Below are 26,903 nucleotides of genomic sequence, written 5' to 3'. Positions count from 1 at the left end.
CCCCATGGTAGGCTTATGCGGAAAGTCAGGAGGCATGGGATAGAGGGAAATTTGGCCAGTTGGATAGAAAACTGGCTAACCGGTCAAAGTCAGAGAGTGGTGGTAGATGGTAAATATTCAGCCTGGAGCCCAGTTACAAGTGGAGTTCTGCAGGGATCAGTTCTGGGTCCTCTGCTGTTTGCAATTTTTATTAATGACTTGGAAGAGGGAGTCGAAGGGTGGGTCAGTAAATTTGCAGATGATATGAAGATTGGTGGAGTTGTGGATAGTGAGGAGGGCTCTTGTCGGCTGCAAAGTAACTTAGATATGATGCAGAGCTGGGCTGAGGAGTGGCAGATTGAGTTCAACCCTGCCAAGTGTGAGGTTGTCCATTTTGGAAGGACAAATAAGAATGCGGAATACAGGATTAGCGGTAGGGTTCTTAGTAAGGTGGAGGAGCAGAGGGATCTTGGGGTCTATGTTCATAGATCTTTGAAAGTTGCCACTCAGGTGGATAGAACTTGTAAGAAGGCCTATGGTGTATTAGCATTCATTAGCAGAGGGATTGAATTCAAGAGTCGTGAAGTGATGTTACAGCTGTACAGGACCTTGGTAAGGCCACATTTGGAGTACTGTGTGCAATTCTGATCACCTCACTTTAGGAAAGATGTGGAAGCTTTGGAGAGGGTGCAGAGAAGATTTACCAGGATGTTGCCTGGAATGGGGAATAGGTTGAGAGTGCTAGGCCTTTTCTCATTGGAACGGAGAAGGATGAGGGGTGACTTGATAGAGGTTTATAAGATGATCAGAGGAATAGATAGAAACTTTTTCCCCGGGTACAACAGAGTGTTACAAGGGGACATAAATTTAAGGTGAAGGGTGGAAGGTATAGGGGAGATGTCAGGGGTAGGTTCTTTACCCAGAGAGTGGTGGGGGCATGGAATGCGCTGCCTGTGGGAGTGGTAGAGTCAGAATCATTGGCGAACTTTAAGTGGCAATTGGATAGGTACATGGATGGGTGCTTAAGCTCGGACAAATGTTCGGCACAACATGGTGGGCCGAAGGGCCTGTTCTGTGTTGTATTGTTCTATGTTCTATGTTCTATGTTAAATGGAGGGTTACAGGGGTAGGTAGGGAGTGTGTCTGGGTGGGATACTGTTCAGGGGGTTGTTATGGCCTCAATGGGCTAAAAGGCCTGCTTCCACACTGAAGGGATTCTGTGATACTTCTGATAGACAACTTGTCACAGTATCCTCTCCCCTGTTTCATTTATTACCTCCACCTTTATGGATTCTACATCTTCTGATTCCAGATCATTTTGTACTATCCTTGCTATTCGATCACACACCAACAATGCTACCCCATCATATTCCCCCTCACCCCTTGCCTGAGGCCTGCTGTCCCTCAGGTATAACTCTGCACCAGCAGCCACCTCTGTCTAATGGGAGAGAACAGCCTCTGGGACAATGGTGACTTTCCCTGTAACTACAATACCATGGGAAATAGGAACAGGAGTGGGCCATTCAGCCCATCGAGCCTGCTCTCCCATTCCAAAGGATCTGGGATTTGTCGATGACATGACAATTAATGGGAAAGTAGGCTGTAATGAAAAAAAATAGAAATTTACAAATGAATGGCTAAAATTTCACAGATTGGAATTTACCTTGGATTAGTGTGAGGTTACTCACCGTGATTGGACGAATAGAAAGGCAAGTCATCGACTAAATGCGAAGAAAGCTTCATTGCAGAGGGATCTGGGTGTCCTAATGCATGGATTATAGGAACTAGTGTGCAATACAGGAAAAGGAATTTTGGCATTAATTCCAGGAGAAAGGCAGGATGAAAGGAGGTGATGAAACTGTATGAGGCGTCAGGGAGACTGCACCTGGAATGTTGTGAAACTGAAAGCCATTCCACACACGTCAGTCATTGAACCACACATGTAACTCCATGATTTTATATCCCCAATCTCACCTTGCCCATGGCTCATGCGCACAGTGGGCCAAATGCCCTCCATTAGTTTGGGATCATTTTCTGAAATAGAATTATTACTTTTAATCTTCAATACTTTGACACATTCATTTCACTGAAATGTTAAAATTGTGATATGATCAGTGACCCGGATTTCCCTCAGAGTGAGAATTGAACAGGAGACTGAGTGTTGTGATGCATCACCCTCTTTATTTCACAGTGAGAATACATTCCCAGCAGTTAGAAAAACACAGGCAAACACTGACTCGAAGACAATGGCTTCTTCACTCCACACGAGAAGCCTGTGAATGAACGGCCTGTTAACAGGAATCATATTGGAATAGATCATTTCTTCAATCACACATTCAGTCAGTCTGTATGTGAGACGGAGCTACCATTGTGGGGTGAGAGATCTGAAGCTGAATTTTATTCTATCATCAGAATCTGGATTCTGATTTCACGTTGGGATTCTATCGCCATTTTAGAGATCAGTTTGAAGCTGCTTCATTCCTTCCTCTAGGCTCCACTCCACATCCCTCGTCCTCCTCTCACTGACCCCTCCCACTCTCCTGCCCCCTCCCCTTGTGCTGCAGAGTTCAACAACCGTTGCAGAGCGGCACGGTGGGGTATGGGTGGGTGGCGCTTCGGCGGGGCGGTGTGGACTTGTTAAAGAAAAAAAAAAGAAAAAAAAATGGGCGGCACGGTGGCACAGTGGTTAGCACTGCTGCCTCACAGCGCCAGAGACCCGGGTTCAATTCCCGCCTCAGGCGACTGACTGTGTGGAGTTTGCACATTCTCCCCGTGTCTGCGTGGGTTTCCTCCGGGTGCTCCGGTTTCCTCCCACAGTCCAAAGATGTGCAGGTTAGGTGAATTGACCATGCTAAATTGCCCGTAGTGTTAGGTAAGGGGTAAATGGGTTGCGCGTCGGCGGGGCGGTGTGGACTTGTTGGGCCGAAGGGCCTGTTTCCACACTGTAAGTAATCTAAAAAACAAGTGAAACCTCTGACCTCAGACACAACAGCACAAAGCTGACTGATTCTCATGTGTCACTAACTTTCAGATGAAGATGGGACATCATTCCAAAAGGGTCACAACAATGAGTATTGATGGAATACAAATCCATTCCATGTAGGAATACTCCACAGGGCAGTTCCAGCACCAACCAACCTCAACCAGGCTCTTTAATCCCTCCCACTGTCAATGAGCTCTGACCACATCAACGTGAAACATTCTGACCCAGCATGACTGAGATTAAACAGAAGAATAATCCATCACCAGGACCATCCTGTCTCAGGCTGTGCACAATTCATTCATTTCAAACAAGATTAGAGAAAAGAACATTTAATCCCTGCTTCCCAGTGAAGGACCCAGCTCCCCATCTACAATTGAATTTAACCCTCTGTACGTGCTGGAAGAAGTCTTTAAACTGATGTCACCAATGCCCAAATGAATCTGAAACACTGAGCAATAATTTAGTTTTGAAGAGAAATCCTCACTATAAAGGATATTAAAAGGAACACGAGCATCCAGGACAGCTCTGTCAGAGCGACCAGAGCTGGAACCTGATGTCTGGTTAATGTGTGGCTGGAAGACCACATGGTTCCTCCAAATGGGTTTGAGGGAGGGGGCAGGAACCGGGCAGATGGGATAGAATTTGGGGAAATGTAATGGTAGCCAAATATGGAAAAAATATCCCAGGGCAATGTTTAGAATTGGTGAGTGACTGGAAAATGGTAGCATTCAGAATGACCTGGATGTCCTTCTACGACAAGCACAGAGCGTTAATGGACAGGTTCAGCAAGCTACTGGAGAAACAAACAGTATCTTATCCTTTATTACAAAGGGAGTGAAGAGTACAAAAATCTCACGTCAGTTGTAGCAGTGGATGACATCAGTAGTTTTACTCTCCGTACCCAAGAGTGAATTACAGTGAGTGCAATGACATCATTGGACAGATTACCCAATCAAGGGACAGTGTGGGAAAGTGGATTGGAAGGAGAAGATCAGCAATGATCTCATTGAATGGTGGATCTTCTTTTTTATAACCCGGGGGAAAGACAAGATGGTACAGCCCCCAGGACAGCTGAAAACCATCGTGCGGAGGTGAGAGTGGAGGGAAGTGTGGAGGGTGAATGATGGACAGGAAGGGGAGGGGCTGCAGTTGGTGAGAGGTTGGGAAGGAGGATGGACAGAGTGGCAGGTGGGTGAGGGGTTTAAATGGAATGTGTGTGAGGAAGGTAGAGGACCAAGGTAGTGGGAGAGAATGGTGCCAGGGCGGAGGGGTATATTGTCAGGTAAGTGAGAGAACCTTTGGGGTCTGACAAGAGATCAGGTAGGTGTAGAGAGGGCATGTTGGTTTTGCTGGGATCAGAATGGAGTGGAATGGGATTAATGGATTTGCTGGGATTGTATGGAGGGTGAGGATATGCCAGATCCTGATGGTTTAGGGATGGGGTGCGGGGATACCTGGTCAGGACGGAGGGTCACTTCTACCTGGGTCACTGTGGGTGGGGTTTCAGGTTAGTGAGGTAGGGGCTGGGTGGGTATTGGGTGGTGATGGGGGAATGCAGTTGGCTGTCAGTCCCAATCCCATTGACAGGAGCAGGGGGTGTCTGTTCAGGGGCAGCTTTCCAGTCCAGTGGGGTTGGGCTGAATGGGGTGTGAAGGCTGGTGAAGTGGTGGGGCTGTTGTTTTGCTGGTAATGGGGTGGGTGAGGGGAGGTGTCCTGTTCCAATGGGGCTGTGGTCGGAGTGAAGGGGAATAGTGGGTCAGTGATGAGGGATCTGTAGAATCCTGGGGTTGGTGAGAAGATGATGGAGTTTCGGGACCAGCTGGGTCATGGGTGTCTGGTGGAGGGGGTTTGTCCAGTCTGACACGGTCATGTCGGGGGTGTTGTCGTGTCAGGAGAATTGGGGGAAGTGTGTCGGTGACAACGACTGAACCTGATCAGAATTCCGGGGCCAATGCAGTATAACTTGGATAATTCCATTGATTGGAATCATTGGACTAAAGAACCAATGGGAACAGTGACAAATGGGGAACAAAATACTCTCTTTTAATGTTAATGCAGCTGAATAATTTTGAATGAAGAATAAATGCTTGTATTCTTGATTGGAAATACAATAACTGACTGCCAGAGGGCAGTGTTTATAAACAGGACACCGGGATTTCTGAGATAGGACATTGGTGGAATTGCTTAAAAATGTGTTGCTGGAAAAGCGCAGCAAGTCAGGCAGCATCAAAGGAGCAGGAGAATCAACGTTTCGGGTACAAGCCCAAAATGGGCACATGTCCGTAATATGTCTAAGGAACAGTCACTGCATTCACTGAAAGTGAGGGAGAAGGGTATATCTTTCTCGAGGTACGGAGACCAGAGTTATGCACAGTCGTCTAGGTTAATGCAATGTGTAGTTTGGGGAAGACAAAACAGTTTTAGAATTAAGCAGATCTCACTGTTCAAAATGTATAAAGGTAACAGAACCTTCTAGAAAGGTTTCATTCCAATTCCTTTTCTAAAGCTATTTGTGTTAGTCCATGTTTCTTATACCAAAAGATAAGAAACATTCCATTAAATATTCTCTTGTCTTTTTCCAAGTCTTTCAGGAAATCAAGGACCAGTTCTTCATATCGTTTCCCATCAGTTATGTTGGGAATAGTCCTGCAACAGAATTAAGAATATAGACATTTAATTCTCATTCCTCGTGACAAAACCTGTCTGAATCAGAGTAGGTTACAGGGCAACAGCAACAGGAGTCAGTCTTTCAGCCCATTGGGAACCCTCCATCATTCCGTTCCATCATGATTACAGGAACAGAATCGAAAAGCAATCAGAATGGACAGTCCCGTGGCCGATAAGGGGATACAGTTTTGGTGAGGAATTCTGAGAGTCGACATCAACTTAACGGCACTGTTCAAAACATTGCATGGCAGAGACGGCAGGGGAATATTGGTGCACCGATCTTTATTGAGAGAGTGAATAGCAAAGCAAACAGGGCCTTGAGTTTATAACGAGATGATTGATTCCCCAATCGAGGAAGTTTTGCTGAACCCCTATGAAATTCTGTTATGCACATTGTGGCCATTGATGATCACATTTTAGGGAATACATGAGTCTCCTTAAGAGGTTGCAGAGGGTTCTCACTGGAATGGTTCCACAAAGGAGGACGAAGAAACTTGTAAGGAACAGGAGAATTGAATATGAATATAATCCTTAAAAATCAAAAATGGACTGCAAAAGCTTCCATTGGTGATGATTTGGCTAAAACGGATGTGGGTCCATTCCAGACAGAGTGGGATGGATTTATTTTCAGGAATACAGAAGTGGTCGAGGAGCTGAATGAATAAGTTGTGTCTGTTTTCACTGAAGTGGATCCAGTGACTGTGATGCCATTGAATGTCAGTGGGTGATGTTTACCTTCTCTCTTGTTGGAGATGGTCAGTGCCTGACAGTTATGTGGTGCAAACCAAATTGGTGCAGTTATGGACAGTGAGGAAGGTTGTTAACGGATACAGCAACAAATAGAGATCACTTGGAAATATGGGCAATGAAATGGCATGTGGTGTTTTCCCAATTCCCATTGATTCCAGATTTGCTGGAACTCCTTAATATCACATTTGTTCAGACACAGCCTCGATGACAAGGGCAGTCTCTCTCACCTCAGCCCCAGAAATCAGCTCCTTTGGAAATGTCTCCTCCCACCATCAACACACAAAGTTAACAACGTGTACCATCTACAAGGTACACTGCAGTATCTCACTGAACACTGCCCACCATCTATAAGGTACAGGTCAGGAGTGGGATAGACTACACACCACTTGCCTGTATAGGGAAGGCTGGAAAATCACTCAGATTGTATTGCAACCAATCAGCTTGCTTCTTTGGCATCAACGTCCAAATCTGTGCTCTCTACTCTCTAGAAGGACTAAGGGCAGTAATTACATGAGAACACCACCTCCTGTAAGATCCCCTCCAAACCACACACAACCCTGACTTGAAAATATATCACCGTTCCTTCAGTGTCACTGGATCAAATACCTGGAACTCCCTTTCTGACAGCATTGTGGATGCCCAAGTACCCAAAGGATGGCAGCAGTTCATGAACTCAGCTCACCATCGCCATCTCCAGGGCAATTAGGGATGGGTCAAACCCAAATCTCATGAATGAAGAAGAAAATAAACCAACATCAGGATCTGGCCATTAGAGGGACCCACACTCCTGCCCTTTCTACTGACCCACCTCACCCACACCACACCCCCATGACAGTGTCCTGTGATCCTCTCCCTGGTATCACACACCTATCAGCCTGGGAGTCAGTGCTGATGCTTGGTCTCTCAGGTACAGTGCCATCAGCAGCCAGGAGCCAGCAGTGCTTGAGGGTCACTGAATGCAGCAAGCTTTCCCTGAGAGGGCTGATGTGGGGCTCTTATCAGCTCTCCAGTCAGTGGGCGAGACACTGATCACCTCCATTCAATTACCGCCTGTGAGCTACTGACTCCAGTCACATCTATTAGAACTACACCCTTGGGGAAAAAGAAATCCCTCAGCTGTATCCTTTCTGCTACAAAATCTGATTTACAAAGGGATATTATCAGACATTTATTTGAAATCAAACAAAATTCCCACAGGACTCACTGTTTTCTTCCCGGGTTATGGAGAGTTTTCTGGGAACTGAGAGGGTGTTCCTCATGGGACTGACATCTCAAACTCTGACATCACCCTCTGTCCTTATAACGGGTACATTTTCACTTCCTCAGATATCAGACATCTCAAAGAAGTGAGATGTTTGGGGTTGTCCACTGAAGCTAAATAACAATTATGCTGTGTCTGCATTCAGAAAGGGAGATAAAATAATCTCTCAAAAATAACAGAAACCCAAGGGACTGGTGAGAATAGGGATTTGGAGAAGATTAGTCTTAGTGAACAAATAGTATTGCACAAATTGATCGGATGAAATCTGACACAACTCTGGACCTGACTATCCATATCCCATCATATTGATAGAGTTGGCTAGAGAGATGTGGATGTATTGGGTTTTACTCTGAAATCTTCACAGTTTTATTAATTCTGGAAGACTGCCTGCTGAACTGTGGAAGCTCAGTCACTGAGTCTGATCAGACAGATATTGATACAGTTTGAAATAATATAGAGGGCATGGTTAGTAAGATTGTGGATGGCAATAAAATTGGTGGTGTAGTGGACAGTGAAGAGGTTTATGTAAGATTGCAAAGAGTTATTGATCGATTGGGTCAATAGGCTGAGGAGAGCCATTTCAAGTTTAATTTGGATAAATTATGCTATTGCATTTTGGTAAAACAAGCAAACGCAGGACTTAGATCATAGAACATAAAACATAGGACATTGCAGCGCAGTACAGGCCCTTCAGCCCTCGATGTTGCATCAGCCTATGGAACCAATCTGAAGCCCATCTAACCCACACTATTCCATTCTCGTCCATATGCCTATCCAATTACCATTAAATACCCTTAAATTTGGCGAGTCTACTACTGTTGCAGTCAGTGCGTTCAACGCCTCTACTACCCTCTGAGACAATCTCTGACATCTGTCCTATATCTGTCACTCCTCAGTTTAAAGCTACACACCCTCATGCTAGCCATCATCATCTGAGGAAAAAGGCTCTCACTATCTCTCTATCTAAACCTCTGATTATCTTGTCCGTCTCAATTAAGTCACCTCTTAATCTTCTTCTCTCATGGAAAACAGCCTCAAGTCCCTCAGCCTTTCCTTGTAAGACCTCCCCTCCATACCAGGCAGCATCCTAGTAAATCCCCTCTGAACCCTTTCCAAAGCTTCCACATCCTTCCTATAACCAGTGCTGTACGCAATACTCCAAATGGGGCCACAACAGCTTTGTACAGCTGCAGTATGATCTCATGGTTCTGAAATTCAAATTGATGAACAGATGAATAGGCAGAGAACAAAGGAATACTGACAGTGGAGAAGCAAAATGGTTTTAGTTTAGAAAGGCATCTCGTGGCAGCACAGTCTGGTGGGCTAAAGGGCTGTACTTTTCTTGGTTCACTCCAAACTTGCCTCATTAACTGGGTAATAGTCCCCTCTCGTCTGATGCTAGCCCAATTCTCTCTGTAGACAGAAGTACCCTCCACTGTGGAGATATCCTGGGATCCCAAGCACAGGCACCATATTTAAGGACCATCATGCATCCGGACAAGCGCAGTCAGTCCCTGACTGCCCACTTCCATATATTTGGCATGGAATCAGACAAGGAGAAATCAGCACCTCACTTCATGGATAGCGACCTTGAGATCCTTGTGGATCAGGCAGAGCAGAGGAGGGACATCCTGTTCAGAAGGGAAGGGTGAAGAAGAGCAGAGCAATAGTTATTGGGGACTCGATAGTCCGGGGCACAGATAGGCGGTTTTGTGGGGGTGAGAAAGACTCACGTTTGGTATGATGCCTCCCAGGTGCAAGGGTACGTGACGTCTCTGATCATGTTTTCCGGGTCCTTAAGGGGGAAGGGGAGCAGCCCGAAGTCGTGGTCCACATTGGCACCAACAACATAGGTAGGAAGAGGGCTGAGGATGTTAGGCAGGCTTTCAGGGAGCTACGTTGGAGTTAGAACAAACAGAGTTGTTGTCTCTAGTTTGTTACCCGTGCCACGTGATAGAGAGTCGAGGAATAGGGTGAGAGAACAATTAAATGCGAGGCTACAGGAATGGTGCAGGAGGGAGGGATTCCAGTATTTGGATAACTGGGGTTCTTTCTGGGGAAGGTGGGACCTCTATAAACAGGATGGTCTACACCTGAACCTGAGGGGCACCAGTATCCTTGGCGGGAGGTTTGCTAGTGCTCTTGGGGGGGGTTTAAACTAACTCTGCAGGGGCATGGGAACCTAGACTGTAGCTTTAGGATGCAGGACCTGGAGTGTAGGGAGGTTAGGAACATGGCATCAATCTCAAAGGAGGATGCCTGTAAACAGGAAAGTGGCTTGAAGTGTGTATACTTCAATGCAAGAAGTATACGAAATAAGGTAGGTGAATTTGCAGCGTGGGTTGGTACCTGGGATTTTGATGTTGTGGCTATTACGGAGACATGGGTAGCACAGGGACAGGATTAGCTGTTGCAGGTTCCAGGGTTTAAATGTTTTAGTAGGGTCAGAGGTGGGGGTAAAAGAGGGGGAGGTGTAATTGCTTGTCAAAGATAGTATTACAGCGGTGGAAAGGACGATGGATGAAGACTCGCCATCAGAGGTAGCTTGGGCTGAGGTTAGGAATAGGAAAGGTGAGGTCACCCTGTTAGGAGTTTTCTACAGGCCTCTTAATAGTCCTAGAGATGTAGAAGAAAGGATTGCGAGGATGATTCAGGAGAAGAGTGAAAGTAATAGAGTGGTTGTTATGGGGGACTTTAACTTTCCAGATATTGACTGGGAAAGCTATAGCTCGAGTTCGTTAGATGGGTTGGTGTTTGTCCAATGTGTGCAGGAGGGTTTCCTGACACAATATGTAGACAGGCCAACAAGAGGTGAGGCCATACTGGATTTGGTTCTGGGTAACGAACCAGGCCAGGTGTTAGAATTGGAGGTAGGTGAGCACTTTGGGGACAGTGACCACAATTCGGTGACTTTTACTCTCGTGATGGAGACGGATAAGTGTGCACTGCAGGGCAAGAGTTATAGCTGGGGGCAGGGAAATTATGATGCGGTGAGGCATGACTTAGGATGCGTGGCTTGGAAAAGTAGGCTTCAAGGGAATGGCGTAATTGATATGTGGAGCTTGTTCAAGGAGCAACTATTGAATGTCCTTGATAAGTATGTACCTGTCAGGCAGGGAGGAAAGGGTCGTGTGAGGGAGCCATAGTTTAATAAGGAATTGGAATCCCTTGTTAAACGGAAGAGGGCGGCCTATGTAAAGATGAGGCGTGAAGGTTCAATTGGGGTGATTGAGAGTTATAAGGTAGCCAGGAAGGATCTGAAGAGAGAGCTAAGAGCAGCAAGGAGGGGACATGAAAAGTCCTTAGTTGGTAGGATTAGGGAAAACCCAAAGGCTTTCTATAGGTTTGTCAGGAATAAAAGAATGACTAGGGTAGGAATAGGTCCAGTCAAGGATAGTAGTGGGAAGTTTCGTGTGGAGGCTGAAGAGATTGGGGAGACACTGAATGAATACTTTTCGTCAGTATTCACTCAGGAACAGGACATTGTTGCAGATGTGAATACTGAGTCACAATTAATTAGAATGAACGGCTTTGAGGTATGTAGTGAAGAGGTGTTGGAAATTCTGGAAAGGGTGAAAATAGTTAAGTCCCCTGGGCCTGATGGCATTTATCCTAGGATTCTCTGGGAAGCAAGGGAGGAGATTGCAGAGCCACTGGCCTTGATTTTTCTGTCCTCGTTGTTTACAGGAATAGTGCCAGAAGACTGAAGGATAGCAAATGTGGTTCCCTTGTTCAAGAAGGGGAGTAGGGATAACCCTAGTAACTATAGGCCGGTGGGTCTCACTTCTGTTGTGGGCAAAGTCTTAGAGAGAATTGTAAGGGATAGGATTTATGAACATCTGGATAGGAATAATGTGATCAAGGATAGTCAGCATGGTTTTGTGAAGTGCAGGTCGTGCCTCACAAACCTTATTGAATTCTTTGAGATGGTGACTAAGGAGGTGGACGAGGGTAAAGCAGTAGATGTGATGTATATGGATTTTAGTAAGACGTTTGATAAGGTTCCCCATGGTAGGCTACTGCATAAAATACAGAGGTATGGCATTGAGGGTGAGTTGGAGGTTTGGATTAAGAAATGGCTGGCTGGAAGAAGACAGAGGGTAGTAGTTGATGGTAAAGGTTCATCTTGGAGTGCAGTTACTAGCGGTGTTCCGCAAGGATCTGTTTTGGGACCATTGCTGTTTGTCATTTTTATAAATGACCTGGAAGAGGGGCTAGAAGGTTGGGTGAGCAAGTTTGCAGATGATACGAAAGTCGGTGGAGTTGTTGACAGTGCGGAGGGATGTGGCAGGTTACAGCGGGATATAAGTAAGCTGGAGAGCTGGGCAGAAAGGTGGCAAATGGAGTTCAATGTAGGTAAGTGTGAAGTGATTCACTTTGGTAAGAGTAACAAGAAGATGGGGTACTGTGCTAATGGTCAGCTACTTGGCAGTGTGGATGAACAGAGGGATCTTGGTGTCCATGTACATAGATCTCCGAACGTTGCCACACAGGTAAATAGTGCTGTGAAGAAGGCATATGGCGTACTGGCTTTTATTGGTAGAGGAATTGAGTTCCGGAGTCCTGAGGTCATGTTGCAGTTGCATAAGACTCTGGTGTGGCCGCATCTGGAGTATTGTGTGCAGTTTTGGTCGCCATACCAGAGGAAGGATGTGGAGGCATTGGAACGGGTGCAGAGGAGGTTTACCAGGATGTTGCCTGGTATGGTAGGAAGATCGTATGAGGAAAGGCTGAGGCACTTGGGGCTGTTTTCATTGGAGAAAAGAAGGTTTAGGGGTGACTTGATAGAGGTGTACAAGATGATTAGGGGTTTAGATGGGGTTGACCATGAGAACCTTTTTCCATGTATGGAGTCAGCTATTACGAGGGGGCATAGCTTTAAATTAAGGGGTGGTAGGTATAGGACAGATGTTAGGGGTAGATTCTTTACTCAGCGAGTCATGAGTTCATGGAATGCCCTGCCAGGAGCAATGGTGGACTCTCCCTCTTTATGGGCATTTAAGCGGGCATTGGATAGGCATATGGAGGATAGTGGGCGAGTGCAGGTTAGGTGGGCTTGGATCGACGCAACATCGAGGGCCAAAGAGCCTGTAGTAGGCTGTATTTTTCTATGTTCTATGTTCTGTGTTCTCCTGGCACTGCCAGAGGAAGGCACAACACCTGACCTTGCCAGCCTGGTCAGTGGCAGACACTGGGTTAGTGTAGAGGAAGGTCAATGACCTTTGCTGCTCCACCAGGTTAAATGCCACCCTCTTCTCACTGATCCTTCACACAGGGTGGTCAGGATCAGAGGTTCTGTATCTCTTCAATCTGAGGTGTGGACCATATGCTACGCTGTGCATTCAGTCCTCACAAGACTGGAGAGATCATGTCATCAACACCCCTCCGGAATGTGTTCAGGTAGGGAATTCTGAGATGGTTCAGTGATCAGTGACAAATGGCCAAGTCAGAATGATGCATGAGTAGGAGAGGAATTTGGAGGTGAAAGTGAAGTGAGTGGGTTCTGTTTATAAAATCATGAGAGGCATCGATATGGAAAATAGCCAAGGTTTTCTCCCCACAGTGGGGGAGTCCAAAACTAGAGGGCATAGGTTGAAAGGTGAGAGGGGAAAGATTTAAAAGGGACCTGAGGGGCAACGTTTTCTTAGATGGTGGTGTGTGCATGGAATGACCTGCCAGAGGAAGTGGTAGAACTGACTACCATTACAATATTTAAAAAACATTTCCATGGGGACATGGATAGGAAAGGTTTAGCGGGACACGCAGGCAGATCGGACTAGTTCAGTTTAGGACACCTGGTTGGCGCGGACGAGTTGGACTGAAAGGCCTGTCTCCATGCTGTACAATTCTATTATGATATCACTGCTCGTGTGATTCTCAGTAGTAAGGGTCATTGGGAGTGTTGGTATCAGGCACTAAATCAATTTGGCGAACAATATTCTTATAAGTTGTACATTAATACAGTCTTGATGTGCCAGTGACCGAGAGGATGGACTTCACTGGTGGTAACAGCGACACTGTTCCAATGCAGTGCTGAGTCCTGGCTAGCACTGAGCTTCATGAATCTTGTTGCACCTGTCCAGCTGGGTAGTAGACCACATTTCTGACTGGCCATGTAAATAACGGTGAGGTTTGAAGGATTTACCAAAATGGTGAACTGATCATTAAAGAGTACCTGACCTCTGCATTGGCCCCAAGCATTTCTGAACCTCCTACAAACTGAATCAGGAGTTTGCATATTGAAGAGAAAGGCACAAGATACCTATGAATGTACAGTAAAAGAAATTGGTAAAGTGAGGGAATCAACCCAAGTTCAGAGCTCCTGAAACAAATAGCTTACACTGATTGTTTTCCTTTGCCAGTGAATTCAGTGGAACCCTGATTTGCTCAAAACACACCTTAATGAATGACCACATGCTATATTTGTGTACTCGTAACAAGCTTTAGAATTTACTACCTCTCAGAATTTTTATCAGGCAACTACCTTTAGCAAGGAAGCCCATTTACTGGCTGCTGTGCTGGGGAAGGAGTGCAGAGGGGAGGATATCTATCAGGATTGTAACAAGGTCAGCCAGATAGAGTTCAGAGAACAGGAGTTCCTTGATTGCACCAGATTAACATCCCCCAATTAGGGAGCCCTGGCTGACAGACAAGGACAAGAGTATCAGACATTCTCACACTCTGGGATGGTTCTGAGGAAGCTGGATCAGTGTCAAAGGACTTTCCATGATTAAATAAAGGGTGACTTGGTGACGGGATACTGGCCTCTATGGAGTTGAGTGGTGACGAGAGCAAAGTGTGCTCCTGAAGAAGTTTGCTTGCAACAGGTGGTTTTGAGCTGGGGTGAGCATTTCTGGCATCATGCTGTTATTTGGGAAGTTTGATGTGTTCAATCTTGCCAATGACTGGACCCAGTATGTGGAGAGAATGTGTCCTTGTTTTATTTTTAAATGGGCAAATGACATTGGGACAGATGTAAAGCTATAATTAATTCTGCTGATAGCTTTTGGACCTGCTGCTTTTTCAGATATTAGGAGCCTAACCCGGCCTGAGGGACCAGATACTAAAACCTTTCACGAGCCTGGCCATTTCAGTGATCACTGATCGCAAAATTGACTCGGAACTCCAACACTTGTTTACTCAAGACCTCGGCTAGATTGAGGACCCACAGCACAGAACATTTACAGATTACCGATCCAACTTTGGCTGTGTCTCTTATAAGCTGGTTCAGGTACAGCTGATTGTGCTAAAAGGCTTGGGCCCAAGCTTGATGGGGCAAACCTTTTTGATTAGAAAATGGCTGCTTGAGTGAAGTTCTAATTAAATACCTAGAAGTTTTTCAGGAAGGTCTAGGGACTATCAAGGGATAGTTGGCCAGGAAGCAATTCCACGACCTTGGAAAGCTTGCCCACAGCCAATTGCCTTACGGGCAAAAGTCGAGGCAGAAATCAGGAGGCTGGAATGTGATGGAATCATCAGAGCAGTCCGGTTTGGGAAATTGGCAGCACCAATCGGACTGATTGTGAAACTAGATTGTGAAACTAGATGGGTTGGTTCACCTTTGTGGGGATTTTAAACAAATGGTAAACCGCTTCTTGCGGCTGGATAAATACCCAATCCCTCACGCAGGTGATTTATATACAAAGCTGGCAGGAGCCAGTCCTTCACAAAGCTGGACATGAGCCACCTATACTTGCAATTGGAGTTAGATGAGCATTCCCAGAAGTATACTACAGTCAATACCCATTTGGGATTGTACTAGTATATGGGACTGCCATTTGGGTATTGTCAGCCTGTGTAACTTTTCAGCGGATGATGGAGAACATTTTCCACCATGGCACGCTAATAGCAGGGAAGACCAATACAGAACTCTTCGAGAACTTTAACATATTCTTTAGACATTTCTCCCAGGTGGGTATACACCTTAGAGTGGAGAAAAATGTGTGTTCAGGCACCCCCAAGTGACCTACTTGGGACACAGCGTTGACAAGACCAGGCTACACCCGATGGAAGATAAAATGAGGGCGATCAAAGGTGCCCCGGCTCCCATGTCTGTATGGGAGCTTAGGTCCTTGCTTGGGCTGGTGAATTATTATGGAATGCTCGTGTATAACCGAGCCTCCTTCCCAGCACTTTGCATCAATTCTTAGAAAAGGGTTAGCTTGGAAATGAGCATGTAGCCAAGGCACAGTTTTCAGGGAAGTGAAGAAACAGCTATCATCCCAAGTGTGATCTGCTATTAACATGTGATGCCTCCCCATATAGCAATCAGGCTCCCATTGGCTGGTAGGTGGCACAATGGAGAGCAACGCCCGATAGCGTACGCATCCAGGACACTGGCTAATGTAAGGCGTAAACATGCCCAGATTGAGAAGGGATGTTTGATGGTCATATTTTGGAGTCAGGAAGTTCCACCAACACCTTTATGGATGTAAATGTGTAATAAGAATAGACCCCCAAACCCCTTCTGGTCTCCTTAAAGAGGACAAGGCAGTGCCGGCCCTAGCTTCAGGCTGACTCCCATGGGGGGCTATGATACTAAGTGTGTATAATTACAAGTTGGAACACCATCAGGAAGGCCAAGTAACAAATGCAGATGCATTGAGCCGCCTCCTAATGGCAGATACACCACTGGTGGTAGTACCACTGGAAGAGTCCGTTGTGGTTTGAAATGTTATGGACACACTTCACAGCTGATCATATCAGACTTTAGACACAGAAAAATCTGGTCCTGGCAGAACTAAAACAGCTGGTGGTGATGGGTGAAACCAAAGGACCATCACAACCAGATCTGAAACCTTTTTGGACCTGGAGGGACCTGACCACAGTGGACAATGGCGATTTGTTATGGGGAGCAAAGGTCACCACCAGATATTGACTGAACTCCATCAGGGTCATCCAGGGGTTTTCAAAATGAAGATTTTGGCAAGAACTTACATCGGATGGCCAGGATTAGATGCAGACATAACCACATTTGTGGGGCAGTGCCCAGATTGCCAAAAAGGGCAACAATTACGACCAGCAGCTCCCCCACATTCTTGGGAATGGCCGGTATACCCTGGACTCGGTTACACATTGATTCTGCAGGCTCCTTTCACAGGCTCAATGTTCTTACTCATTGTAGGCGCCCACAAAATGTGGATGGGTGTGCATAGAGTACATTCATCAAACATGGGGACGACAATAGAAAAGCTGCATCTTTTGCACTACACCCCCTCCCAGTACTGTTGGTCACAGATAAAGGGCCATCAGTTACCAGCAGAGAATTGGAGAATTGCTTAAAGTCAAATGGCATTTTACATAATGACAGCTCCACACCATCCACCATCCAATAGTGTGGCAGAAAGAACAGTACAAGCTTTGAAGACATGCTTAACGAACAGCCAATGGCTTCATTAGATACCAAACTGTATTGGCTCCTATTTGAGTACAGGACCACCCCGCTTACAACTCTCGGGATATATCCAACAGAGTTACTAATGGGGAGAAGATGCCACACCAGGTTAAACCTGATCTTCCCAGACCTGCGTGGGGTGGGGTGGGGTTGGGGGGTTGGTGGGAATGGGGGTGTGTCAGTGGCATTTGGAATGTCAATGCCGGACACAAGACTCTGGTGAACGAAAGACACTTTACTTCAGGGGACAATGTTTAGTGTAGGAACCACAGGATGAGCCCTGAATGGGTAAGAGGCATGGTCAGTGCAAGGTCAGGTCCAGTGATGTATAATGTTCATGTTGGTCCAACAGTCCTGAACAAGCACATGGTCCACATGAAAGCTGCAAACGCGCAAACAGTGCGGAATCCAAACTGACCCGAGAAGCCAGACACATCAGAAGGGCTGACAGAAGCTGTGGGTTCTCCCTGTCCATCAAGCGATGAAGAGACCTCGGAATCTGAGGTGGGCATGGCGGGTGTCACCACCTTGATGCCATTGTCGCCTGAAGATCCGAATGAACGTCTTCAGAGATGCTCCAGAGGTAAGAGGCAAGTTACTGCCAATCACAAGCTGCCCCTCTCAGGGGCCGTGTTAAAGGAACCTGACCCGATGCTCAAACATCCCAGGAGCAGCGATAAAAGAAAAAGGCCAGGCCTCTGGTCTCGGATTCAGAGAGGGCAGGATGCAGTGATTGTAATGAGGTCAGCCAGGTAGACCTCATATGAGTTATGCAATGTATATGCGGCATGGTGGCTCAGTGGTTAGCACTGCAGCCTCACAGCACCAGGGATCTGGGTTCGATTCCAGCCTCGGGTGACTGTCTGTATGAGTTTGCACATTCTCCCCGTGTCTGAGTGGGTTTTCCCCCCACAATCCAAAGATATGCAGGTCAGGTGAATTGACCATGCTAAATTACACCATAGTGTTAGGTGCTTCAGTCAGAGGGAAATGGGTCTGGGTGGGTTACTCTTCGGAGGGGCAGTGTGGACTGGTTGGGCCGAAGGGCCTTTTTTCACTCTGTAGGGAATCTAATCAATTAAAAGTAGGGTCTTTTGTAATGTTGTACAACAGGGTGACCCAATGGTTCAGATACAAAATTCTTTGAAGTTTGCATCAAATGTAGACAGAGTGGTTAAGAAGGCGTTGAGCACACTTGCCTTCATTGCTCAGATGTTTGAGTATCAGAGTTGGGACACTGTGTTGAGTTTGTACAGGAGATTGGTGAGGTCTCTTCTGGAGTAATGTGTCCAGTTCTGGTCACTCTGTCATAGGCTGGATATTATTAAAGCTGGAGAGAAGTTTCAGAAGAGATTACCGAGGATGTTTCTGGGAATGAAGGATTTGAGCGAAAAGGAGAGGTTGGATAGGCTGGGATGTCTTTCACTGGAGCAGAGGAGGTTGAAGGGTGACCTTACAGAGGTTTATAAAATCGTGAGGGACATAAATATGGTGAATGGCAGGTGTCTCTTCCCTCAATTGGGGAATTAAGACAAGGGGGAATATATTGAAGTGAAAGGAGAAAGATTTAAAAAAGGCATGTGGGGCGACTTTTCTACACAGACTGATTTGTGTGTGGAATGAACATCCAAAGAAAGTGGTGAATATGGGTACAGTTACAATGTTTAAGGGACATTTGGATAAGGACATGAAGAAGAAATGTTTGGAGGGTTATGGGCCTAGCCCAAGCAGGTGGAACTAGTTTAGTGTGGGATTATGGTCAGCATGGACTGGTTGGACCGAACAGTCTGTTCCCGTGCTGTGTGACTCCATGACTCAACCATAACAGCATCAATAGGAATGGGAATATTATGGGAATATTTCATTAAAGTGCCATTACCTAGAAGGGTGAAGCTGACTAAAGGGTCTGCTTCAAAGACCCTTTGTTCAAATGAAGTGAAAGTGTTCTGTGAAAAATGTGAACCATGCTGCAGATGAGAATTTCAGAACCCAGGAGCCAGCTCTGTGTGAACTGGAGTAATGTGAATGTGGAGGACTGGCTGTGTTCTCAGGAGATGGAGCTGCAGATTGTGAGATATGAACCACTCTACAACACCATTCATATTGACCAATGTCCCAGTGTAACTGGATGGACCTGTTAATCTCAGCCTTACCCTGACTAGAATGATTTGGAGATGCCGGTGTTGGACTGGGGTGTACAAAGTTACAAATCACACAACACCAGGTTATAGTCCAACTGGTTTAATTGGAAGCACTAGCTTTCGGAGCAATGCTCCTTCATCAGGTGGTTGTGGAGTACACAATTGTCAGACACAGAATTTACAGCAAAAGTTTACAGTGTGATGTAACTGGAATTATATATGGAAAAATACCTTGATTCTTTGTTAAGTCTCTCATCTGTTAGAATGACCATGATAGTTTCACTTCTTTCATATGTAAATCACAAAATCTTTTTAAAAAGTTACATTCTCAGGTTAACTGTAACAATTGGTGTCAGCCCAGATAAGATGTTGAGATATTGAAGGTGTTAGCCCCCTGTGGTCCCTGTCTGTGTCGTCATGTGATTCTATCTTAAAAAGTGAGCTAACAGAGTCTTACATGTTTGCACATTCTCCCCGTGTCTGCGTGGGTTTCCTCCGGGTGCTCCGGTTTCCTCCCACAGTCCAAAGATGTGCAGGTCAGGTGAATTGGCCTCGCTAAATTGCCCGTAGTGTTAGGTAAGGGGTAAATGTAGGGGTATGGGTGGGTTGCGCTTCGGCGGGTCGGTGTGGACTTGTTGGGCCGAAGGGCCTGTTTCCACACTGTAATGTAATCTAATCTACATGGATTCATGCAGTTTTTGAGCAAAGTACAATGTAACTCTGCAAGTACAAATTCACCCCACATACATATATGTGTATGTGTGCATGTGGGTTAAGTCTGTGAGAGAGTGCATGTGTGAGAGTGAGAGTGTGTGTGTGCCTGTGTGTCTTCACCTGGTGAAGGAGCGGCGCTCCGAAAGCTAGTGCTTACAATTAAACCTGTTGGACTATTACCTGGTGTTGTGTGATTTGCAACATTGTACACCCCACACTGAAATGATGGTGACATAAGTCATAGAGTCATAGATATATACAGCATGCAAACAGACCTTTCGGTCCAACCCGTCCATTCCGACCAGATATCCCAACCCAATCGAGTCCCACCTGCCAGCACCCGGCCCATATTCCTCCAAACCCTTCCTATTCATATACCCATCCAGATGCCTCATAAATATTGTAATTCTACCACCCTCCACCACATCCTCTGGCAGCTCATTCCATACACGTACCACCCTCTGTGTCAAAAAGTTTCCCCTCAGGTCTCTTCTACATCATTCCCCTCTCACCCTAAACCTATGCCCTCTAGTTCTGGACTCCCCGACCCCAGGGAAAAGACTTTGCCTATTTACCCTATCTATGCCCCTCATAATTTTGTAAACCTCTACAAGGTCACCTCTCAGCCTCCGAGGCTCCAGGGAAAACAGCCCCAGCCTGTTCAGCCTCTCTCTGTAGCTCAAATCCTCCAACCCTGGCAACATCCATGTTGAACCCTTTCAAGTTTCACAACATCTTTCTGATAGGAAGGAGACCAGAATTGCACGCAATATTCCAACAGTGGCCTAACCAATGTCCTGTAAAGCCATAATATGACCTCCCAACACCTGTACTCAATACTCTGACCAATAAAGGAAAGCATACCAAATGCCTTCTTCACTATCCTATCTACCTGTGACTGCACTTTCAAGGAGCTATGAGCCTGTACTCCAAGGTTTCTTTGTTCAGCAACACTCCCCAGGACCTTACCATTAAGTGTATAAGTCCTGCTAAGATTTGCTTTCCCAAAATGCAGCACCTCGCATTTATCTGAATTAAACTCCATCTGCCACTTCTCAGCCCGTTGGCTCATCTGGTCCAGATCCTGTTGTAATCTGAGGTAGCCCTCTTCTCTGTCCACTACACCTCCAATTTTGGTGTCATCTGCAAACTTACTAACTGTACCTCTTATGCTCGCATCCAAATTATTTATGTAAATTACAAAAAGTAGAGGACCCAGCACCGATCCTTGTAGCACTCCACTAGTCACAGGCCTCCAGTCTGAAAAACAGCCCTCCGCCACTACCCTCTGTCTTCTACCTTTGAGCTAGTTCCGTATCCAAATGGTTAGCTCTCCCTGTATTCCATGAGATCGAACCTTGCTAATCAGTCTCCCATGGGGAACCTTGTCGACCGCCTTACTGAAGTCTATATAGATCACATCTACTGCTCTGCCCTCATCAATCCTCTTTGTTACTTCCTCAAAAAACTCAATCAGGTTTGTGAGATGTGATTGCCCATGCAAAAAGCCATGTTGACTATCCCTAATAAGTGTTTGCCTTTCCAAATACATGTACATCCTGTCCCTCAGGATTCCCTCCAACAACGTGCCCACCACCGACGTCCGGCTCGCTGGTCTATAGTTCCCTGACTTGTCCTTACTGCCCTTCTTCAAACAGTGGCACCACATTAGCCAATCTCCAGTCTTCCCGCACCTCACCTGTGACTATCGATGATACAAATATCTCAGCAAGAGGCCCAGCAATCACTTCTCTAGCTTCCTACAGAGTTCTAGGGTACACCTGATCAGGTCCTGGGGATTTATCCACCTTTACCCATTTCAAGACATCCAGCACTTCCTCCTCTGCAACATGGACATTTTGCATGATGTCACCATCTATTTCCCTACAATCTATACCGTTCATATCCTTTTCCACAGTAAATACTGATGGGAAATACTCATTTAGTATCTCCCCCTTTTTCAGCAGCTTCACACAAAGGCTACCTTGCTGATCTTTGAGGGGCCCTATTCTCTCCCTAGTTAGCCTTTTGTCCTGTATGTTTTTGCAAAAACTCTTTGGATTCTCCTTAATTCTATTTGCCAAAGCTTTCTCATGTCTCCTTTTTTCCCTCCTGTTTTCCTTTTAAGTACACTCCTACTTCCTTTATACTCTTCTAAGGATTCACTTGATCTATCCTGTCTATACCTTACATATGCTTCCTTCTTTTTCTTAACCAAACACTCAATTTCTTTAGACATCCAGTATTCCCTATACCTACCAGTCTTTCCTTTCACCCAATCAGGAATATACATAAAGAAACATTAATCACAATATTGCAACATCAAAACTCACCTCACAAAGAACCGATCCAAAAAGAACGATCTTTGTTTAATTGTTTGATCTGTAGGTGTGGGCGGACTGTTAACTTCAGGAACGATGGTCACACATACATTGAATTTCTGTGGAAATGTTCCATTTACCAAGTATCCAGTGAGTACCCAAGGTGCAGTGATAGGAACTATTGTTTCTGTAGATAGAGAAAAACCCTGTTATAACATTTTATTCAGTGATCATTTGTGGTGTCACTGACAGTGAGTCAGAGGTTACAGGTGAGGGGTCAGGGTGACATTGCTGAAGTGGGGCAGACACTGATGTGACAGATTGAATAGTAGCCTCACAGTGAGACACAGCGCTGGGGGAGGGGACTCCTGTGCTGGCTGTTTGGTTGATGTAACCAGCTCAATGCACTGACCTGCTCTCTTTCCAAACATCCACATCTTTTCTCCCATTATTTAGATGTTCATCATTGAACGCTGTGATTGAAGTTGTTTCCTGCATTATTCCAGGCAGTGAATTCCACATCATACAGGAACACACGTGGACACAACCATACAAACGGAGAGCAGGAGAAGGTCATTCAACCCCTCACACCTGAACCACTGATCCCACAGCATTTCCTTCTCTTTTGCAAATTTGACAATTTTTAATTAGGTTTCTTCCTTGCGATCCTAATTTTTAATTGAGAAGCTTCAGGAACAATCTCCTAAATATTGAGCACTGTGTCTTTGACTGTGTTGTACTCTGCAGTTCTACTCCGCTTGTCCCTCTGACAATCTGACACACTCAGTCAGAGCTGTACCTGCCAAAACACACTGTCCTGTTCAGGTCCAGACCTCTCGAAGCCACATCCTCTGTTCAACAACCTTTTCAGATGAGGCACAAGACCTTTTGACTCCATTGTCAGTAAATGTAAGGATTCTGTGTAGATTCTTGGTTTAGGGAAATCCCTGATTGGAACCAGAATCATCCTCCAAGCTCCTCCCTCCTTCTTTCTTCATTTTCCCACTGAAGCTTTTCTTTCGCTCCTCCAGTTCTCAGAGTTCCTGGCTCTTTAGAATTCAAGTTTTCTTTCTTTCAGATTCCTTGGTTTCACCTTGCCTCCATTTTAATTTTTCTTACCTTTTCCTCCCATTCTATTTCAACTTTCTCTGAATTCTCTTTCCCTTATTTCTGTTCTTCTCCAAACTGAAGGCCTGTCATTTCTATCTCTAGCTGTGTTACTTTCACCTGTGACATCATACTTTCATTTTCCTTTCTTCAACTGGGGAACGTCATGGTCTCATGGTATTATTGCTCATGTATTAATCCAGAGAGCTCGGTAATGTCCTGGGGACGCCAGTTCAGATCCAGTCAGGGTAGCATTTGAGTTCAAAGGTGAACAAAAATCTGGAATTAAGTATCCACTGCTAGCCATGTAACCATTGTTGGGGATAAAACACCATTCTGGTTCAGTAACACCCCTTTGGAGACAGAAACTGCTGCCCTTGCCTGGACTGGTCTATATGTGACACCAAACCTGCAGAAAAGTGGTTGACTTTTAACAACCGTCTAGACAGGGAGGGATAGGTAATAAAGGCTGGTGTAGCCAGCAATGCCAACACCCCAGGAATGAATGAAACACATTCACATTGTTGGATCATTACTTGAACAATCTCATCTGCATGAGATCCTACTTTGCATTGTACCTTCCATTTATCTGATAATTCCCTAGTTTTAATTTTGATCAAATAACCCACTGTTATTACTTTAACTCCCACAAAGCTGTCAGCAACATTAAACTGTGCAACAAACATCACCACAATGCTGCTGTTTTCGGTACCGAACCACCGCCAAGTTGTGACTTTAAAAAGTAAGACATAGATCTTTCTTAAATGCAGTAATTTAACAAAATTATGTCCAGAAATCCAGACATTATGATCCCAACCAATGGTATTACAGCCCAAATCAGATCCCAGATGGGCCTGTGGCTGGATCAATCAGATTGTGAAATGTTCTTATTTCAGAGAGAGACCAGTCACAAAAACCACAAGCACTCAAACGTGCAGATTGCTTTGAACAGTAAAGCAGGCAATGTTTATAAGGAGTGAAAATAAAACAGATTGAAGTGGATTATTTTCATAGATCAGACATTTAAAGATTTCAAAACATACCCCAAAAGTATTTGTATTCCAAAAACACCTTTGACATTCTCTGTCATCCCCTACAGAGCTTCAGCAAACTTTAGTTTCTCTTTCTGTCTTGAGCAACTGTTTTACACATCTGCCATCAGTGAAGAACACTGCAGAAAATCCCCAAATAGAAGCTAAATCATAAGACCATAAACCAATCCCATGTTTTCCCAAATGACAGGGGTTTTGGCCCACCAACAAAATCCATCCTTGATCTTCTAAATGAGAGCACAATATACATCTGTTTCCCCTCTTCACACATAAAAGTTTCCCAATGTGACCAAAATCCCATTTGTGCAGAAATTGAATTCGATGCTGAAAGAGGAGAATGTGCTGAGCTATGAGGAGAAGGTGGAGAAGTGGCATTTTGTGAGTGGTCCTTCAGAGAGCTGGCACAGGCATGATGGGCTGAATGGCCTCTTACAATGCAGTAAACAGGTTTTCTCTCTGTTCGATTTCCCCAGGGTGAAATAGATCACATTGTGAGAAGCAGAACAAAGAAATTATGTTTTACACTTTGGTTTACAACAGCTGCTCCAAGAAAGAATTAGACCTTCCCTAAATGGCGAAATAATCGATTTGCAGTGTTTACAATGCTGAGATTACTTTTGTCATCTTTAGAAGGAGAGCCCAGAGACCACAAGGAGACTGTTCACAAGACAAATACCGTACCAACAGGACAGCAGTATAGTTTTGGACAGTGTCCAAGCCATCAGAGCTGGAAAGAGGACTCCAGCTGTTTCAATTGTCTTAAAACATTCAATGTTAAAGACATGTCAGTGAGTGAGGCTGTTTGTGGGTCTTTGGGAGAGATGGAGGGAATCGCAGATGGTGAATGTGCAGTGTGTCACCTTCCACAAGGACTCCAACAGTGGGCTTCATGCCTGGCAGGGAGCCTTTATTTGTGTGAGGACAATTCAGCGATCATGGCTGAAGTCAGACAGTGAGATTGAAATCCCACTCCCACCACAAGGGGGAAACCTTCCCAGATTCTGGGACCACAAAGCCAAGTATCAAAAGAGGGTGACACTTTGACTAAATAGCGGCATGTGACCAAGGGATCCCAGGGTTTGACCGTTGTGGAATGTTTTGTCAATGTGTTTGTTGATGTAGAAAGTATTAAGCAAGAAATGTGAAAGAGTGAACAGTCACTATATTCTGTTGTTACTTTGATGGGATATCTGATATACCTTCAGCATTGCCAAAACGTGAATACTTGAACAGATTGTCCAGACCGAGCTCCACTACTTGCTCCAAATCCGTTCCATGAACCTCTGTCTCAACATATTTTACGTTTACGTATGTCACCTCATCATAATTCTGAAATGAGAGTAAAAAATGTCACTGTATGGTATAAACTGTACTCCCACCAAAGTACATCAATGCTGAGAGAACTGTCCCAAGTGTCCAGGTGTGGAAGAGCCTTCATGTTCTGGAGGGACTGAGTCTGAAACAGAGTTTGGAGTTTTTAATGGGATTCCTGACAGCAGCACCTCCTGATTCATTCCCTTTCTCTCTCACTCTCTCATCTTTCATGTTGTCCTTATCTGTCCCTTTGGGTTATTAATAACAACATTGAGATAATGTTATTGAAATGCTTCTACATTGAGCCAATGTTGATGACCACATGTCCCGGTGTTGTGCATCTCTCTGTCTGTTTTAACACATTATTGAAACAGAGAAATTCTTTGAGGTATGAGGAATGATCACCAAATGGGATTTATCACAAGAGTATTAATCCAGAGACCCAGGTCATGTTCTGGGGACCTGGACTAAACCCCAGCAGGGCAGATGATACAATTTGAATTCATTGAAACAAATATGTGGAATTAAGGGGCTTTCCAGGGTTGGGGTTGAGGAGATTCCACTCACAACCAGACTTGGCCTCTTCCACATTGAACACAGAGATCTTCAGCCTGTGATCAGCTGCCTTTCAGAAACAGGGTTAGATTGAGTGAAGACAGGAGCAGTAGGAGAGCTCCCTGACTCTACAGTCCTTGTGTTGTCCCCCACCATCCCCCTCTCTGTGAGCACACTGACCCCTCCCTTCACCTGCTGCTGGAGATGGAAGCCCTGATATTCTTCTTACTGCACAAGCTGGCAGTGGGAGCCAGGCAGGCGATGGCAGCTCATGTAGAAAGTGTTAATGAGGCCCGAGAAGTAATTTCAGTCCAGCCTCATGGTTCAGGGTTGGGATGTGCACTGTCGGTGCACTGCAGGTTAGGGACTAAAAACAACATGGAATAATTTCCACTGGTACAAACACAACAGAACAGAGGAAACTCTCAGCTGTACTGACCGTGTCCTGGATGACTTGATCTGGCTCGACACAGTCAACACCCTTACAGAGGTCGATCACCTCCTGCTCTGGATCCTGTGCAGCAATTTGATGCCCAAAGAGGACAGACACAGTGAAGAAGATTCTCAGCATCTTGGTGTTCTCTCAGATCACTGGTGAACGCACTGACTGACTCTCAGCACCTTCAGGTGGATCTGCAGTTTGAGCACAGAGTTACACTCGTTAT

The 26,903-nt window shown here is 45.4% G+C and overlaps 2 protein-coding genes across 2 annotated transcripts in view; one reads left to right on the top strand and one right to left on the bottom strand.

Moving 5' to 3' along the window:
* The window catches only part of LOC148151751 (EH domain-containing protein 3-like), a 207,506-nt gene that overhangs the window by 160,432 nt on the left and 20,171 nt on the right, over positions 1 to 26,903 (top strand). The window lies entirely within an intron of this gene.
* LOC148151752 (uncharacterized) lies at positions 2,147 to 26,809 on the bottom strand. The gene is made up of 4 exons (XM_087975806.1): positions 26,678 to 26,809; positions 25,569 to 25,698; positions 22,223 to 22,397; positions 2,147 to 5,608 (listed from the first exon to the last, which is right to left on the bottom strand). The coding sequence occupies exons 1-4, from the start codon at positions 26,807 to 26,809 to the stop codon at positions 5,446 to 5,448; spliced, it is 600 nt and encodes a 199-aa protein (XP_087831932.1). The 3' UTR covers positions 2,147 to 5,445.

The sequence above is a fragment of the Chiloscyllium plagiosum genome, unplaced genomic scaffold, assembly GCF_037043375.1.
Source record: "Chiloscyllium plagiosum isolate Xiang-an unplaced genomic scaffold, Cpla_swu_hap1 HiC_scaffold_3, whole genome shotgun sequence".
Taxonomy (NCBI): domain Eukaryota; kingdom Metazoa; phylum Chordata; class Chondrichthyes; order Orectolobiformes; family Hemiscylliidae; genus Chiloscyllium; species Chiloscyllium plagiosum.
This window is presented reverse-complemented; position numbering and strand designations above follow the sequence as displayed.

Excerpts from the sequence above, each read along its gene's own strand:
- LOC148151752 (XM_087975806.1), bottom strand. The coding sequence starts at position 26,809 with ATGCTGAGAATCTTCTTCACTGTGTCTGTCCTCTTTGGGCATCAAATT. Across the intron at positions 25,699-26,677 it reads ATCAAGTCATCCAGGACACG|AATTATGATGAGGTGACATA; the intron begins GTCAGTACAGCT and ends CTCTCATTTCAG. Across the intron at positions 5,609-22,222 it reads TTGGATCGGTTCTTTGTGAG|GACTATTCCCAACATAACTG; the intron begins GTGAGTTTTGAT and ends ATTCTGTTGCAG.